General features: G+C 41.2%; 1 protein-coding gene across 3 annotated transcripts in view; it reads right to left on the reverse strand.

The window, feature by feature from the left end:
- The window catches only part of LOC109624067 (FERM domain-containing protein 5), a 56755-nt gene that overhangs the window by 4162 nt on the left and 36515 nt on the right, over window positions 1-16078 (reverse strand). The window contains exons 2-13 of one of the 3 annotated variants that reach the window (XM_069528289.1): window positions 14333-14437; window positions 12765-12807; window positions 11847-11925; window positions 9300-9397; window positions 8420-8543; window positions 7303-7390; window positions 7073-7161; window positions 6362-6425; window positions 6156-6247; window positions 4938-5012; window positions 3867-3935; window positions 3563-3669 (exon numbers count right to left, since the gene is read on the reverse strand). In XM_069528289.1, coding sequence (XP_069384390.1) covers window positions 3563-3669; window positions 3867-3935; window positions 4938-5012; window positions 6156-6247; window positions 6362-6425; window positions 7073-7161; window positions 7303-7390; window positions 8420-8543; window positions 9300-9397; window positions 11847-11925; window positions 12765-12807; window positions 14333-14437 — 1033 coding nt within the window. The remainder of the gene's footprint in view (window positions 1-3562; window positions 3670-3866; window positions 3936-4937; window positions 5013-6155; window positions 6248-6361; window positions 6426-7072; window positions 7162-7302; window positions 7391-8419; window positions 8544-9299; window positions 9398-11846; window positions 11926-12764; window positions 12808-14332; window positions 14438-16078) is intronic. The other 2 variants (XM_069528290.1, XM_069528291.1) reach the window with 2 other exon arrangements.

Below are 16078 nucleotides of genomic sequence, written 5' to 3' on the forward strand. Positions count from 1 at the left end.
TAATTCGATTTTCCCACATGTCCTTTTCAGTCCATTGCATTAGAATATCTTTTCAGTTATAATTGCTGCTGTGTCTTCCTCCTCTATTGTTGCTGTAATTATTTATTATGTTAAAACATCTCTGTCTTATTTGCCGCACTGTTGTGGTTTGGTGTGTTCTGCCAGTTCTAAAATAAAAATGATGGCAAAAGTTTTTCCATATGCATGATTTGGTTTAAAAGCTCATATGAGGAAGCTTAATGGTGTAAACGGAGCCTTGTTGCGATCAAATATAAATACAAACCACGAGGCTTATTCTTAGACTAAAGGATAAGTTTACATATTTTCAAATCCATCTTCAGACATGAGTCCAATGCTCATATGTACATTTAAAACATTTAGTTTCGCTGGATGAGAAGATAAACATTGACAGTGCAAACTCAAAGCAAGAGACAAAGGACTATTTCAGCTGATATGAGTGTTTGTGTGAATGCATCCTTAAATTCCAGAGATTCCTTACATTTTTTGAATAAATCAATCCCAACTGAAAAGGTACAAAAAAACATTTGAGCAACAGTATGGAGTGAGACTCTGTTACTGTAAATGTGATCTGATATTGTGAAGGAACATTTAGGTGAAATGTTTCTAAATGTGTAAATAATAGTACATGAAAGTAAACACATGAAAAATCAAGTACTACGATTAAACTGATACATTTTATAGAAATGAAATATTGTCATAAAAAAGTCCTGTATGTTGATTTGCAACAGTATCTTCATTATCTGGATATTAAAGGGAAACAGCAGCCACTTTAGTAGAAGAGGTTAAATCTGAGTCATTTGACTGCTGAGATGATTTTATCATCTCAGAGAATATGTTCATATTGATGAACTCTCCCTACAGTCGACAGAGCATCAAAGCATGCCCAAAATACAGTACTGTTACTGTACAACTGCACTGTTCATTCTGCAGGATAAGTAACAGCACATGAGAGCCACTGCACTCTACAGTGAGTGTACGTGTCAGAGGAGATGAGCCTTTGCTGACGATATCACATTCTCCCCAAAGTCAAAGAAGCAACATTACACCTTCACTATAAAGAGAGGGGATTCAAATCCAGCTTTTGATGAGGAAGCAAATCACTAAAGGGATGTTTAAAAAAAAAAAATCTGCAGGAATAAAGTAGGACAGATTATGTCCAGAGTGTAAAGCCTCTACTGTCAAGCGAAAAGGAGGCATAAAGGTTGAGTGAGCGTCAGCAGCCATCTTTACTTAGTGTTGATCTGCCGCAGTGAGGCAGCAAAAAGTTTTAGGTAGTACTTCCCAATTTTAAAGCCTTTATTTTGAAATACTATAAATTCACACAAAAAATAAACACACAACACCCTTTGAAATACTGCATACTGGATGGAATCAAATGTTGCTGCTACTCTTTAGCCTTGACGTTTGTTTGTGACAAAATACTGTCCCCAAGTAGAAAAATCAAATCTGCCTGTTCCAGACAACCACAGAGACAGAGTCACTCCCTCACTGCCAACATCAATGAGCCAGAGACTGATATAAAACAGAGGAGGCGATCAGCACCATGTAAAGCACACGTCTGGCTGGCTCAGAGTCTGTGATGAGTTTACCTGGAGGTTTGCTGGGCTGAACACAGGGCAGCGGAGTGCCAGGGAGAGGGGTGGCGCTGGCTGACTCCTGCTGCCCCATCAGAGCAGGGTACAGGGGAAGAACGCCCAGGGCTTTGCCCAGCATGCGGGGCCCCAGGCTCAGCACGCGAACTTTTACATCCCGGTAGCAGTGGTTGATCATACGCAGGTGGACGTTCACCCGGGTGGTGATACGGATCAGACACTTCACCATGGCTGCAGCATTCACTTGTTTATCCTGCTGTTATGGTCCCCTGTCCCGGAGTCCAGGCCACAGTCTGCAGACTGTCTGCCTTGGTAGCGGATAGCGGACACGACGAGCGTGAGGTGAAACAGTGGGACTTCTGCAGCAGTGCTACAATCACCAGCATTGGTCTGGCCTGGTTTTGACCCCACCCAGACCACAGACATACATGGAATAGAAGGCCCAAGCTATATTGAGCTGGGGTATTAATACCACTGTAAGGCACCCAGTCAGCACACACTGGGGGTGGGAAGCTCTTATGGCTGAACCCACAGCAAAAGACCCTGAATCCGTACAGTACAGCTGCCACTGACCTCTGTTGATCTCAGTCTACAAACACCTGCAGGACCATGGGGGACGGTCTCACAGACAGAGGCACTGACGCCAACTGTTCTGGACCTGGAGCCGGCAGGGGGCTGTGTTGTAAGTGACTTTAGCTGCTGCTGAACTGGAACAACTCTAACCAACACTTGTGGAAACACACACACACCACACACACACCACACACACACACACAGCTCTGAAAGCTTGCATCGAAGTGGAGCAGCCTGAGTGACGCACACACCTGCAATATGTCCCACCAATGGTGAAAGCATGAAGTGAGCCAAATGGCTCCAGTTACAGCTTGTGAGTGTGTGTGTGTGTTTTCTCAAGAAGGGGAAGAGTTCTCACGAAAGGGACTTAAGGCCTCCTGATCCATGGGAAATATGGCATCAAACAGTGATTCACTGCAATGCAACTTTATTAAGTCCTAAGGCAATTTGGTTTAGACGGAAAAACTAAATCCAGACATGCACTAACAAACATCCACAAAAAAAATTAAAAGTTATTTGGAACTTGAGCTTAATTGCAATTTCTTTAAAAATACTAAAACACTGAGCTAAAAATGAAAGTTCTTTAAAAATACCAAATTCTTTAAAATTACTTCATTTCAAAAGTACTAAACACTGAGCTAAATACGCAATGTCATAAAAGAAATACAATTTAAAAAAGAATACTAAATATAAAAAACAAGTGCAAAAAATGTAATTAAAAAAACAACTAAATAACTAGATATGAATGAATAAAATTAAAAAGTCCACATGGCATTTGAGAGTAAGTTTCATTCATGTCTCAAGCGTACGGTGGAGCACAGAGTTGTCCTGTAATGCCTCGTTCACCCGGCAGATTACTTCTGCTGGTTGGCTGAGCACCTGAGGAGGTAAAGACTCTGCCCGAGACAGAGCACGTGGAGCTGGGTGTGGAGGACATGGGTTGTGTCCCTCATAATGTCCTGGGCCTCAGCCCTGAACCTGCAGCTCATAAAGTGAGGACAGGCTATAAGGGACACTCCAGTGAGTGAAGTGGCTCAGTTCGGTTTTTGACTCTGAGGGACAGACACCAGCAGATGAAGGAGAAAGACAAAATGCTATCGATGAAGGAGCTAGTTTGTCCAGAATATCCTTTTCTTCACCGTTTATCACTGCTGCAATAACATACTATTTACGAGGATATCTGAAAAGGGGAATCACAAGTGCCTCTTGTGTAGCAATGTAAATGACTTGTCAGTGGATGAGGTTGACGTAGAAACAAGCATTCTCACTGTCCAGCCTCTAAAGGACAAATTAACATCTTGTAAAAGAACGTTTCTATCCCACCACACTAACAGCCACCATGAGATTTATCACTGAAGCGTGAGGGAGGAGCTTACCCTCCATGATAGATATGTGCACAGCTCTCCGACGCGTGCGCGGCACACTGGTGAGGCGAGGTCCGTGGGTGATGGATGGACAACTTCTGCTGGGCACGAGGCCAGCCCTGCAAAGACAAACACACACACACACACATACATGCAACAAACGTCAACGCACAGAGAAAACCACCCCCGAGTGGAGGTAACTCAAACTGTAGCGAGTAGGTGCTGCTGATATTAAGACACCTGGTAGCGTGGTGCCAAAAGGAGGAAAATGAAACAGAAATCGGATCGAGAGTATTCTGATCTCTCCTGACTCTACCTGTGTATTTCTGGAGGTTCGCGTTTGATTTTGGCACTCTGCTCCATCACCTCTTTAGCCACTCGTCCACTGTTATAAAGCACAGAGACGATGCTCAGGATGAGTTTCACATACACACACACACATACATACACACAACCAGACAACCTGCTGCCCCCCGATGCCATGAGAGCCATCACTGTAGTGGATGAGTATAATGCATGAGCATCATGACTGAATAACTCAGCTTCATGACGCACACGCACACGCACACACACACACACGCAGGCAAAAATATCAACACAATGAACAATGACTTGCTCTTTGACAGTAAACTGAACATTTAACTGATTTGACCGGTGATGCCACTTGATTTTCAAGAATACTACCTGATATTTTCTATGTAAAATCACATTTCATAGCTTTAAGCTTGTCTGAATGTTAGTATTTTCCTTTAAGGGGAAGTTCAACAAAACTAGAAATATCTTCCCAGTAGTTAGCATCTAGCTATGCACATACATCTGTTTTTTTACATTTACTGGCCCATGAAATGCGGATAAAGACTAGATTTAGGCTGTATCTGTTAAAATAAATATATGTTATAAAATATGTTATATTATATGTAATATTGTGCATTATAAAAGTTAAAAAAAATATATATATATCCTCTCAGATTTTGTGATATACACTTTATGCCAAAGCCCCAATGAGGACTTTTTCTTTGGTTTTAAGTAGTTCATCTGTAAATTAATTCACAGCTCTCATTTAAAGGTTGCAGGGAAAATGTCAAAGATGAAAAAATCGAAACATTATATACCACTAAGGGTGGTTGAGAAAATATGTTACATTTATATAAGTCAGTGTCGTGTATATACAAGGTGATAGTGTGTCATGTGATGAGTCCCCTTTATTCTGTCCTCTATCTTGTGAAGTGTCAGTTCTATCCACTGGGCATACGTAGGCCGACGTTGAAGCACATAAGGCCAGGAGGCCACATCCTCTGGGAACACCTCCCTCTGCACTTCCAGCTGGGGGATGTTTCTGTCCTCCCCTCCCTGTCATCAGTCACACCGCCTCTGTCGTGTACTCTACCTGTAACGAAAACGGCTGCCCTTGAAGAACAGGTTGCTGCTGGACACCGTCCGAACCTGACTGGACTTCTCAAGCCTGGAAAAAAAGGAAAAGACAAGTGAACTAAGTTGTATTGACACAAAAAAATGGGAGGAAAACTCTTATCAAAATAAGTTATGTACGAATCTGCTCCTTATATGATCACACTGAGGCGTCAATACTGTACAAACTAGACTGTCACTCAGTAGAGAGCATACCACCGCCAAGGTCCAACAGTCCAAGCAGCAGGAAATTTCACATTGAAATCAGTTCCCTAAATATGCCTGACTTGTTTTTTCATCAAGATCCATGACTTATTCTTTGAGAAGTCAACAAAAAGTTTAAAAAAAATTGTGGATCTGCCACCTGATCCAGATCCGCACCATTTGCGTAATCTTGCTTACAAACAAAGAGAGGGTAGCGTTAATTATATATCTACAACAAACAGGAAAATAGCATCAAATAACCTATTAAATGATGCATATCCCCTCTTTGTACTGTCGGCTCCTTGACACGGCTCCATACAGTATTCAATATGTTTATATTGCCGTAGTAAATGAGACATTAATGATTGATGCTTTATTTTCCTTTTAAGGGAACACACGATCACAGGTCCTCTCTCTCTGCCTTCCCCCACACTCCTTATTACAGCAAGATCTTAATAAGTGGAAGGTTGATAAAAATCTTTTCTCTGTCTGCCACTTCAGAGAGTCATTGAAAGGTCACATCATATTAGCTCCATCAATTCCTGTGCTAAGCTCTAACCTTGTGATGCCCCCTCTCTCCATCTGCTAACCCCCACGCACACCCTTCATCACCTGAGCTGTCATTACCTCACCACTCCCACTCTGTACTCACACTGCTTGTTTTTTTGTTTTTTTTTTAATCACCCTCCATGAGCCAGGGGTGAGCAGAGGGGGAGCCACACTATTATTCATGGCTGACACAGGGGAGCAGTATCTCAGGAGGAGTGGTGAAGTGCCTGCAGTCTCGTGCCAGAGCACTCTAGCTCGCTAAAGGTCAGCGGCAACTCGCACTTCATTTTCCAGCTGACAAACAACCCGGTGGGAAGATAGGCCTTTCAGGACGCAGAGGCACCTTGACAGTAACCCGCCTGACTGTGATCGAAGCAACTAAATCACGGCTGTAAGGAGAGAAAGAGGAACAGTGGAATTCAATAAAGGAGATGTGTGGACTCACTTATAGAATGCTTGATTCTCCACTCCGCATTTCCAAAGGTGCTTGCATGCCTCCGGAGTGGGTGCGAAATATGTCAAGATGATCTTTTTGTCCTGCATGTTGAAAATAAGAGAGCGTGCAGGACAATATAATAAACCGAGGCAGACAAATCCCGCATCAGTAGAACTTACACTCTTTTCTCCACATCCAACAATTCATGCTCTCACCTCCTTCTGATTTGCATGAACGTGGAACGTCTTGCCTTCGAACTTCAGTTTGGTCACCTCGTCCCTGTCCGGGGGAAGGAGCAACGGTTAAACACGCAGCGAGCGGAAACATAGAGCCGCAGCCTCTTTAAATATTCATGACAAGCACTTTGGGATCACATAAACAGCCACGGACCTCAACATTTGGCTGACAAAACACATAACTGATAATATTCCCTGCAGACTGGGAACAGAGAACGGGAGAAACCTGAGCACTGCCGAAGGCTAAACAAACAAAGGCCTTATAAATATGGCAAACACAATACGTCTGTTGTCATTATGTAACTTTAACCTTCTCACTTAAAAGCGAACAGACAGAAAAACATCACATATACATTTTCAGTTCAGAAATGAAGCTTCTTGCTGACTTTAAATCAGTGTCCAGGCTCTTATATATCAAACTATTTTCTTGAAGTATCTGCTAATCTAGCTGCTGTAATTAGCCATCTGTGCACACATTTCTCCCCGGCTCTTGTCACAGGTAGAGGCAGATGGCAGAGCTTTGTTAACTGTGACCGTGCAACCAGCTGTAGAGCACATGCTGTTTCAACACTCTGCATATAATGCACATATGTCAGATCAGGGGAAAAATCCAGGCTAGCAGTGCAGGATTTGTCTATTCACATCCTGCAAAGACTTGGGGCATAAGTGGAAGTCGCACATTTCGCTCACCATTTGAGAAAATGGACTTGCTTGTTCCCCTGAAGCACCACAAAACCAAACGGCGTGAAGGCGAGGAACGCTGGGTTCCCAGACACGTCCTGGAAATCCCAAAAACAAGTGAAGCATGAGTCAGACATATGGTTTAGCATGTACTGCACTTAACATCCAGTAGGAACATTTTAAGTTTCACAGAAACACGTGTGAGATCAGTAAATATTGAACAACAGCACTTGAAAGACCTTGCACGGATGCGGATCAACACCATATGTCTCCAGCATCTGGGCTTTCTGCAGGAAATTTCGCTCTGATGTTTCAGGTGTCTGTCCACTGAGGGAGAGCAACAACACAACACAACATCTGTGTCAGTGTAAAAGTCAAACAGATATTTCCAAGCAGGACTTCAGAGACACACACAGACAAAAAAACAAATCAGACTATTAACAATAGATGAAGCAAAGAAAATATAGGAGGATATTTACAGAGCGTATTGTTTGTTTCAACTTTAACAATGTGCAGGAACTCTTTTAGAAACAGTGTTTACTTGGTGGTGTGGAGAAAATTGACCACTAGTGGGCAGCAGAGTCTCATGCTGATCGTTATTCTGCTTCCAAAGCATCAGAACTGGATTTGATACTGGAGATGTGGTCACATGCAGCAGAGCAAAGAAAAGACCAGCCCACTCGTTCATGAACAGAGGTGGCAATAAAAAATTCTTTGAAAAACTAAACTTGAAAGTTTACTTTATTTTTATTTGGTTCTTAAATTGTTCTTTTTATATTGTCTTCTGTTTCTTTTTCAATTAGTCATGAGGCTTTTATAAAATGTACTATACACTGCTCATTCAAAACACCTCACACTTAACACTGCACTTCTGTCCTCAGAAATAAACCTCAATTTAGTTCAGATTAGCTGCAGTCAAGAGAATGGAGGGGAAAAAAAGAAAGATAGAGATTTCTCCAGACGTTATGGGATAAGATACTTATTTTAGTGCAATAAGAATGATTGAGAAGGAGTTAGAAGGATCAGTGTGAGAGAAACGCTTCAGAAGCTCACCTACTGTCACTGAGTGTTTGATCTGATCTCTTTCAACATCATGCTCTGCTGCTCTCCCAGTTCAAACCAAGGTCACGACCCAACACCAATAACTGTGAATCTGTGATTCTGACTGCGTTATGTAAGTGGTTGGTGGAGAATGAAGAGAATTTCTCTTCTATCTGCTCAAATAACTGACAGTGATCTGCTTGGCCGAGCCAATTGAACCTCATTACTGCGGTTTATTACATAAATGTCGAATGAAGCCTGGCTTGTTGTTCTGCAGGTATGTGGAAACTGAGAGAGATTGATGGTGACCCTCACATCAACTCCGTCTTGTGTATATCGGCTATCCGGCGCTCCAGCTTCTCTGAGTGTTTGGGGAAAAAGTGGAATTTGGAGCTGTAACCTTCAGGATGTTTGCCGGGGTCGTAATCACCGATCTCAGCTGGAGGAAGCAACAGAGAGAAAAAACATTAAAATCTAATCAAAGTTCAAGCTGATATCATAAGGATTTTTTGTGTGTCTTTTTTGGTGCCTCTGCTGGTGGAGATGGGCTGAACAAGCCAAAGATTATTTGTGTTCCCTTCATGCCACACTGCACTTCCTCAAATGACCCTGAAGCAGATTTTCTCGCTGGAAGGAGGAGCTGACCACGCAGCCCATCTTTAATTCATCAGCCCCTCCTCCAGACGACCTGCCTCCCCTCAAACACTGTGCTCTCTGTGATGTTCGCTGAGCCACCACTCCTCGTGTGTGTTGCATTTGTTTAGGTTTATATTGGTGTGCACGTGTGTGTGTGTATGGTGGGAAGAAGATGATAAGATGCCAGATAACGGCTTCAAAGATTTTCTATCCGAGCAGGATTTCTTGCTTATTAAGAGCAAACACACCATTGAGCCAATAATCATACAAAGTACAGAATAACCTTTTACTTTGTACCATAGTCAGTATCAGTGTGAAAAATAACATCCAATGAGCATTCCCTATTTCTTTTCTTATAGCATGGAAAATTAAAACAACTGCAGGCATATACCCTTTAATCAGTGTTGTACATTTGCCTCTAATCACCTAATTCAGCTTCTTTCCACATAAGAATCTATTTGCTTGACCGGCTGTGTTTATCGGCACGGTAAACTACCAGACACGAGGTGGTCAAAGCACACAGTGTTGTACGTAATTTCCATCTGTCAACTCCCATTACCTTGAAGGATGTGTGCAGCCAGCATGGCCGCATCCGAGGTTTTACACAGGAGCCGACCGTGGTAGAGGTCTCTCTTGATTTGCAGGAAGACAAGATATCTACAAGGGGAGACGACAAACATCTCGTCACGACAGTCTGACGGGTCTGCTCATGATTGTACTGATGTTACTCATACATACTCATAATCACTCATACATTTTAGTTACATTTCTCAGTGATGAGACACAGAAGGAATAAAAGAATAAGAAAAATATAGAGGAGGAAACAACAAATCTGATAAACCTCAAAGGCTGTGGAGTTCACGTTCCCCATGGGGGACGGCGGCGTTTGAATATTTCTTTTTGATTCTGCTGAAATGAGGGCTTTGTTTTGGGGGAAAGAAGGGTCGGTAGGCCCCGAGGGAAGAGCTGCTACTGATGCTGTTCTTCTCTTAAAGCCTCCAGCCTAGTTTCAAACCCACCCAACCAATCACCCCTCTGAGACAGCATCCGAAGCAAACGGCAGAACGGTGATGATAATAATGACTATTATCATTATTATCATCACCAGTTTTATTATTATCGCTGGAGGGGAGGACATGGGGTTATTGAAAATCACCTTTACTCAACCTTCAACAGGAAATAGACATTCAACTCCCTCTAGGCCATTTCCACAAAAGCTAATAACACGTCCTGTAGGGGGACATGCATTAAAGAGCTGCTTACATTTCCTCGGTTGCTCTGCAGTTGGGTCAACAAACCCATTTGAGAGCATGATGAATAAATGAGTTATAATTCATTTCAGCGTGCTGATGGCTGCTGATGTTTTAACTGCATTAAAAGCCTATACTACAATATGAGCTCATAGCTGATCAGTGGGAGAAGTAGTTCCTGGATTTTCCTCAGTGCATAAAGAGCATTTGAACAATATTCAACGGGAATATTTCACAGAAAACATTGTGACACATCACATCAGTGTAAATGTGTAAAATGTAAATAACTAGAATTACCACCCAGTGTTTGTATGCTTCCACCAACCAGTGCAGTTACAGTCACCAACTTTGTTTCTTCTCTATGAGGTCACTGTGACTTCTGACCCCTAAAATCTAACCAGTTAATCTTTGAATCCAAGTAGCAACTCTTCAAAATTTGAAGAAATTCCATAAAGCCCGACTCGACTTCAAGAGGCCACAAACACATTGAGTAAGGCCACGTGACCTTTGACCTTTGACCATGCAAAACTGAAAGTGTTGCGATCACAAGACCAAAAACATATTTTGTGACCTTGACCACCAAGTTCAAACTATTAATTATTATGTTAAAGGCACAGAGGATTCCCTCTAAGTGTTTCTGAGGTATCCTGTACCACCTCAATTTAGTGCAAAGTGAAAATTTGAGCCAAATTTGAGGAAATTCCTCAAGATGTTCTTGAGATATTGTGTTCACAAGAATGGGACAGATGGGCCACCCCAAACCTAACGCGTTCGGGCTAATGGCAGTTGCAGGTGTGGAGGCATAATAAAAGAGAGATGGCTGAGTTCCATTTAGCTGCTCCGTCACATTGTTATGACTGGGACACTTAATGTTTTTATCGGTGTTTTCCTATTTCAGTGTGTGCATAACAACACATAATAATGATAATAGTAATACAATTCTTATATGGCATTAAACTACTGTCCAGACAATCCCAACATAACATGATAGCAGAGGAGCACTCACTGCCTGAGCCCCATACGTGAATGATTATTTACCCTGCCCCTCCTTCTGTGGTCCAACCACTCTCCACTCTCATCATCATGTTGTATCACTCCCTCCTCTGTCTCCCCCACTCTAGCCTTTCATTCATCCTCCTCTTCCTCTCCACTCACAATCAGCGCCCTTTGCCCCCTATCTCCTCCTATCTCCTCCTGTCTCTTCTGTTCATTACGTGCCCTCTACATGCGGTGTGCATTTCATGTCATTATACGGCAGAGAGACAGAGGACCCCCCCCCCCCCCCCCGTCCCCTCAGTCACTGATGCATACATCAGAAAATTGGGCACGCACTCATTCACCAGCTGGCTGCTCTCAGCATTATCTGGAGGCAGTGTGAATTCATAGCTTGTCCCTGTTCTTGTCACTTTTACCTATGTGCTAATTAATGAGAAAATATTACGATGGGGCGCTTATTCAGGAAAAAAATATTTACAAAACTCCTACATGTTGTTGCCTTGGATGTTACACTCAACCTTTTGGAGACCAAGCTACTCGTGAAGGCTTTTACATCCCTCCATGTTTCACAGCTCCTCATGCAAACAGTGTAATATTCATAATGTTTGAGACAGATAGGAACTCTTTAATTATGAAAGGCCATACATAATATTTTAGAAAGAGACATGTTTGCTCCAGCTAAAAATTATAATGCACAATCTGTATCGCAGAGAAACTAGAATGGCATACAATAGAGCGTATACCTCTGCAAAGGTCCACCAGGTAAGCTACACCAAATCAAAGCTAAACTGTATCGGTAGAGAAAGAAAATATCAGAGCATTTAACAGCTCATTTGAAGTGAAACCACAGCACATCATACCGAGTGATCTCCTCCTTCAGAGCAGCAGGATCAGGAGGGTAGAACTTGACTCTCAGACACATGGTGAACGGAGGTTGAGCTGCAAGAAACAAACACCGAACATTTAAGGAACACATCAAATGCTCAGCGGGAGACTGAGGGAGAAAGCACCACTGTTAAAAGACCCAGATAAAGGCAAATCTTTTCTCATGAACTGATCTCTTAACGTCGAGCACCAAACAAAGTCTTTGAATAAAGAAACATTTTATAGGGGCAGCAACTTGTCTGTCTTGATCAGTCGTCTGCTATTTCTATTCTCGTCTTGCATGTTGTTTCCTTTCTTATTTATTTAGAATGGACTACAACTAACAACCATATGTCTCACAGTGGAATTATTTCGGTAACATTTCCTGTGCAATCTTTTAGATATTTATTGTATTTTGTATATATTGGTTTTATTGTATATGTTTCATATTTCTATATTTAATGACATTTGACATTTGATGAGATTTCAAGACGAACTCAATAACAGTTTCTATTGATCAATGTGCATCATCCTTGTCATATTTTCTAATGAATATAAATTGTGAAATATTTTTGCTGGTTTACACTACACATTTTTTGATTAAGAACAAAATGCAATAAAAATTCCCACATTAAAATGCTGATGTATTAGCAACATCTGTTTGTACAAATGACCATAAGTACTCATTGTGTGTTATTACAATGGAGCATATTTTGATTACATATATGCTGATGATTTTTACTGATACAAAAATAAAATGTTTTTTTTTTAATCCACAGTATATCTTATGCATTCAAATGTCATGTATATACAGTATATTGCCAATATCATTCCACACTTCATGGAGGATGGAGAATTTAATGGTCTATTTCAAAGATAAATCTTCAATAAAACTCAATTTAAAAAATACTTACATTTCATTTGCTTTGCAATTGATTTTGTGAACTCCAACCAGTGCTGCATTGAAAAGAGAAAAAGAAATAACAATGATTAAATGTCATCAAAAAAGCAATCCTCCAATTTACATGTCAAATCATGACACTGACACTTTAAATATCAGCTGGGTTTGGTTGTTACCACTGACAGTTTTGTGGGGAAACCTGTTTATGCCACACACGGTTTTACAACAATACACTTCGAGTGCTGCAAAATTTCAAAGCTGTTTTGAATATAAAAAATGTTTTTGTAATATAATACGAAAATATTCAAACAGCTCTGTGTGAGTCTCTTGAGAGACTGTTAGAACAGGGAGGCGGATTAAAAAACAGGTTTCAACTGAAACCTCCAGCTGGTGTTGACTGTCTCTACAGCCAGATTCACCATCTTCTCTCTCTCTCTCTCTCTCTCTCTCCAGGAGCATATTTCTCCCTCCATCACTCTCCCGGGTTACCTTTCCACCAACCCAACCCTCCCACAGCAACAACCACCAAAATAGTCCTTCTGAGTGACGGCACGGGAATTGCAGCATCCTCAGGACTTGGTTCTTGTCTGCAGGACATCAACATGATCTGCAAACATGTGAATACTGCATGAATCAAGCAGTGCTCCGACATGCCTCGCAGCAGCCGAGCCTGATGGAACAACCGTCACTCTGAGAGGCCATGTGAATAAGAGAAGATGAGGAACACAACTTTTCACTCTGGACCCACAGTCTCACTCTCATCCCTCAACTCAACTCAATATATTTTTAAAGTATAGGCAAGAATGTCACCTTAATATGGTTAGAGCCAAACAATCACATCTATATAGATTCACTCTGAGTTCCCATTCAACCACTTTTTAAAACTCTGACTATAACAAGGAAGATTTCAGATTCAGGGCTGTATAGTATATTATAACTTATTTTATAACACAAGTAGGATCTGCCTGATTTTTATTGAGCCCTATTGCTGTTTGATAAAGCAATAGTTCAATAACTTTTTTGTGTGGACTCAAACATTTAGCCCAGCTGTCCCTCAGCATATTGGTGAGTTGATAATGAGTGAAGTTTAATTTTTGGGTGAACTATCCCTTTCTCATGCTGTTCTTCCTTTGTAAATGTACTGTATATAAGGATGGATGGCATTACAGCTCCCCAAAAGTGAAGCCAAAGTTTCTTGATCGGCCCCTGGTGGGCAGCTGCAGTATAGGTAAAAATAAACCCCACCTTCTCCATGTTAGCAGATGGGATATGGACCAAACAGTCAATAAGAAAAACATGCATTTCTCTGGAAAGATTGGTTTTAATTAGTTGGCCGACTTTTCAGTAACTTCTGATTATTATCTCTGCTTTAACAGTGTATGTTTCTCCGGCTGAAGACTTCAGCCATGTGCAGTGAGAGCGAAGGCAGGCAGGTCATTTACTGACATCCAATCATTTCATTGGGTCAGAATGAAATGATTAACCATGTTTACAGGACAGTTGCAAGGACAGTTATAAATTATATAATTGCACACAAACCACCTCTGCCTTGCTCACACATACTGCTGCATAGACACGTACCCGTTGTTTGTCCGGATCCACATATCTGATGCCAAAATAGTCTTTCTCCAGCAAGTTGAGGTGGTGGCAGATGAGGTCAAACAGATACTGTCCCTTTGCATCACGCTGCAACAGAAGAGAGGAGAAGCAGGAATTTAGAAAGCACGACAACAAAAAACAATATTTGCGTGTGTGGCCAAAAAAAGATTCAACAAAGAAATGTGCAATGTCCTAAGTTTCAACATGATAAATAATTCCTGCCAGCAGAGTGGGCATGAGATTTTTTTTAAAACCCTGCCACAGATATCTCAGATTCATCCAATATGAATACACAAGCCAGAGCCATCTGAAGAGTCGGGAATAAACCCGATCCCCAGCTAAAATTGGAGCTCAAAGAGAGGATGGGATAAACATGCTCACATCTCGCTGGGGTTTTGCTGATACTCTGTATTTCTGTAACTCACGAGGAAGCTTCCATCTCGCAACACACACAGAGAAACCTGTGCATTATACACCGTGACAAATACACATCTATATCTGAGACCATCCTCACAACTGAATAACACAACTTAACATCTCGGCTCTTGAAAATCTGGATCAAAATGGGGACGATTTTTTTTTAGTAATCCAACAGTGACACATAATTCTGTCTGAAACATCCCACAGAATTCACTCCTGCCAAAATACAACAGGACAGACACAAATAAAGAGTTGCTCTTCAATCAAATCTGTTTATTTCCCTCTGTATGAAATGAATACACCTATGACTGATGCAGGTATAATTTGCGTATGAAAACTACACCACAACTGGATGAATTTCTGCAGTGAGCCCACATGAGCAAATAGTGACAGAGGAGTCACACTGCAAATCAGTGTCAGTCATGTGAAGAGTTACAAACAAGAGTGAGCTCTCATATTGTTTGATTATATTTAAAAACTCAACATGCAAATATTATATTTTAAACTAAATAAATGAATATGACTGGTTATATAAACTGACATGTTTTTTTGGAAGGTTTTATTCCTCAAAATGGTTTTATCTAAAAGGATAAAACTCTGCTGTCTGTGACATTGAAGCATCCTCGAGTCTGAAGGTATCAGAGAACTAATTGTGATGAGGGTAGAAAGTGGGAGTGAGGAAGACAGCAAACATTAATTCTCAAGCCACAGTCACTGTCACCCCATGCCACGGAGATGTCATGACAAGATGACATATCACACACTGCTCTCAATGGGGATTTCCTTTTTTTTTTTGAACAGCATGAAAGGCTCAATCAGCACCAACAGTTCACAAACACCATGAAGTCACACTGCTCATTTGGAGGCAACTGACCAAAGAGCATTGCTCATTTTTACATATTTGTTAATATATAGACCATACATTATATAATAACCATCAGCTTTTTTTGCTTTTGTTTTTCAGCAAACATACAATCGTAATGATTTAATCGATAAACATAGTGCAGCATTATAAAAAGCCAGACATATTGCTTCTGAACTCGGTGGAGACCAAAACAGAGGTAATAGAAGGATGAATATTGGACTTGTATTCATCAGGAGCCCAGAAAAATTACTGCTAATTAATGCTAATGTGTCCACTGCTTTCATATATAGATCAATAACTATCCAGGCCTCAATATGTAATGAAATATTGAAGCGACTGTGTTAATCCTCTCGGCAAATCAGGATAGTGCATGCAGCATAGTAGGAATGCTACATGCTTCTGATTGGAGAGGTTACATGTGCCAGCAGGAAGTTTAAGCTGGA

This window comes from Paralichthys olivaceus, chromosome 7 (genome assembly GCF_024713975.1).
Source record: "Paralichthys olivaceus isolate ysfri-2021 chromosome 7, ASM2471397v2, whole genome shotgun sequence".
In the NCBI taxonomy this organism is placed as follows: Eukaryota; Metazoa; Chordata; class Actinopteri; order Pleuronectiformes; family Paralichthyidae; genus Paralichthys; species Paralichthys olivaceus.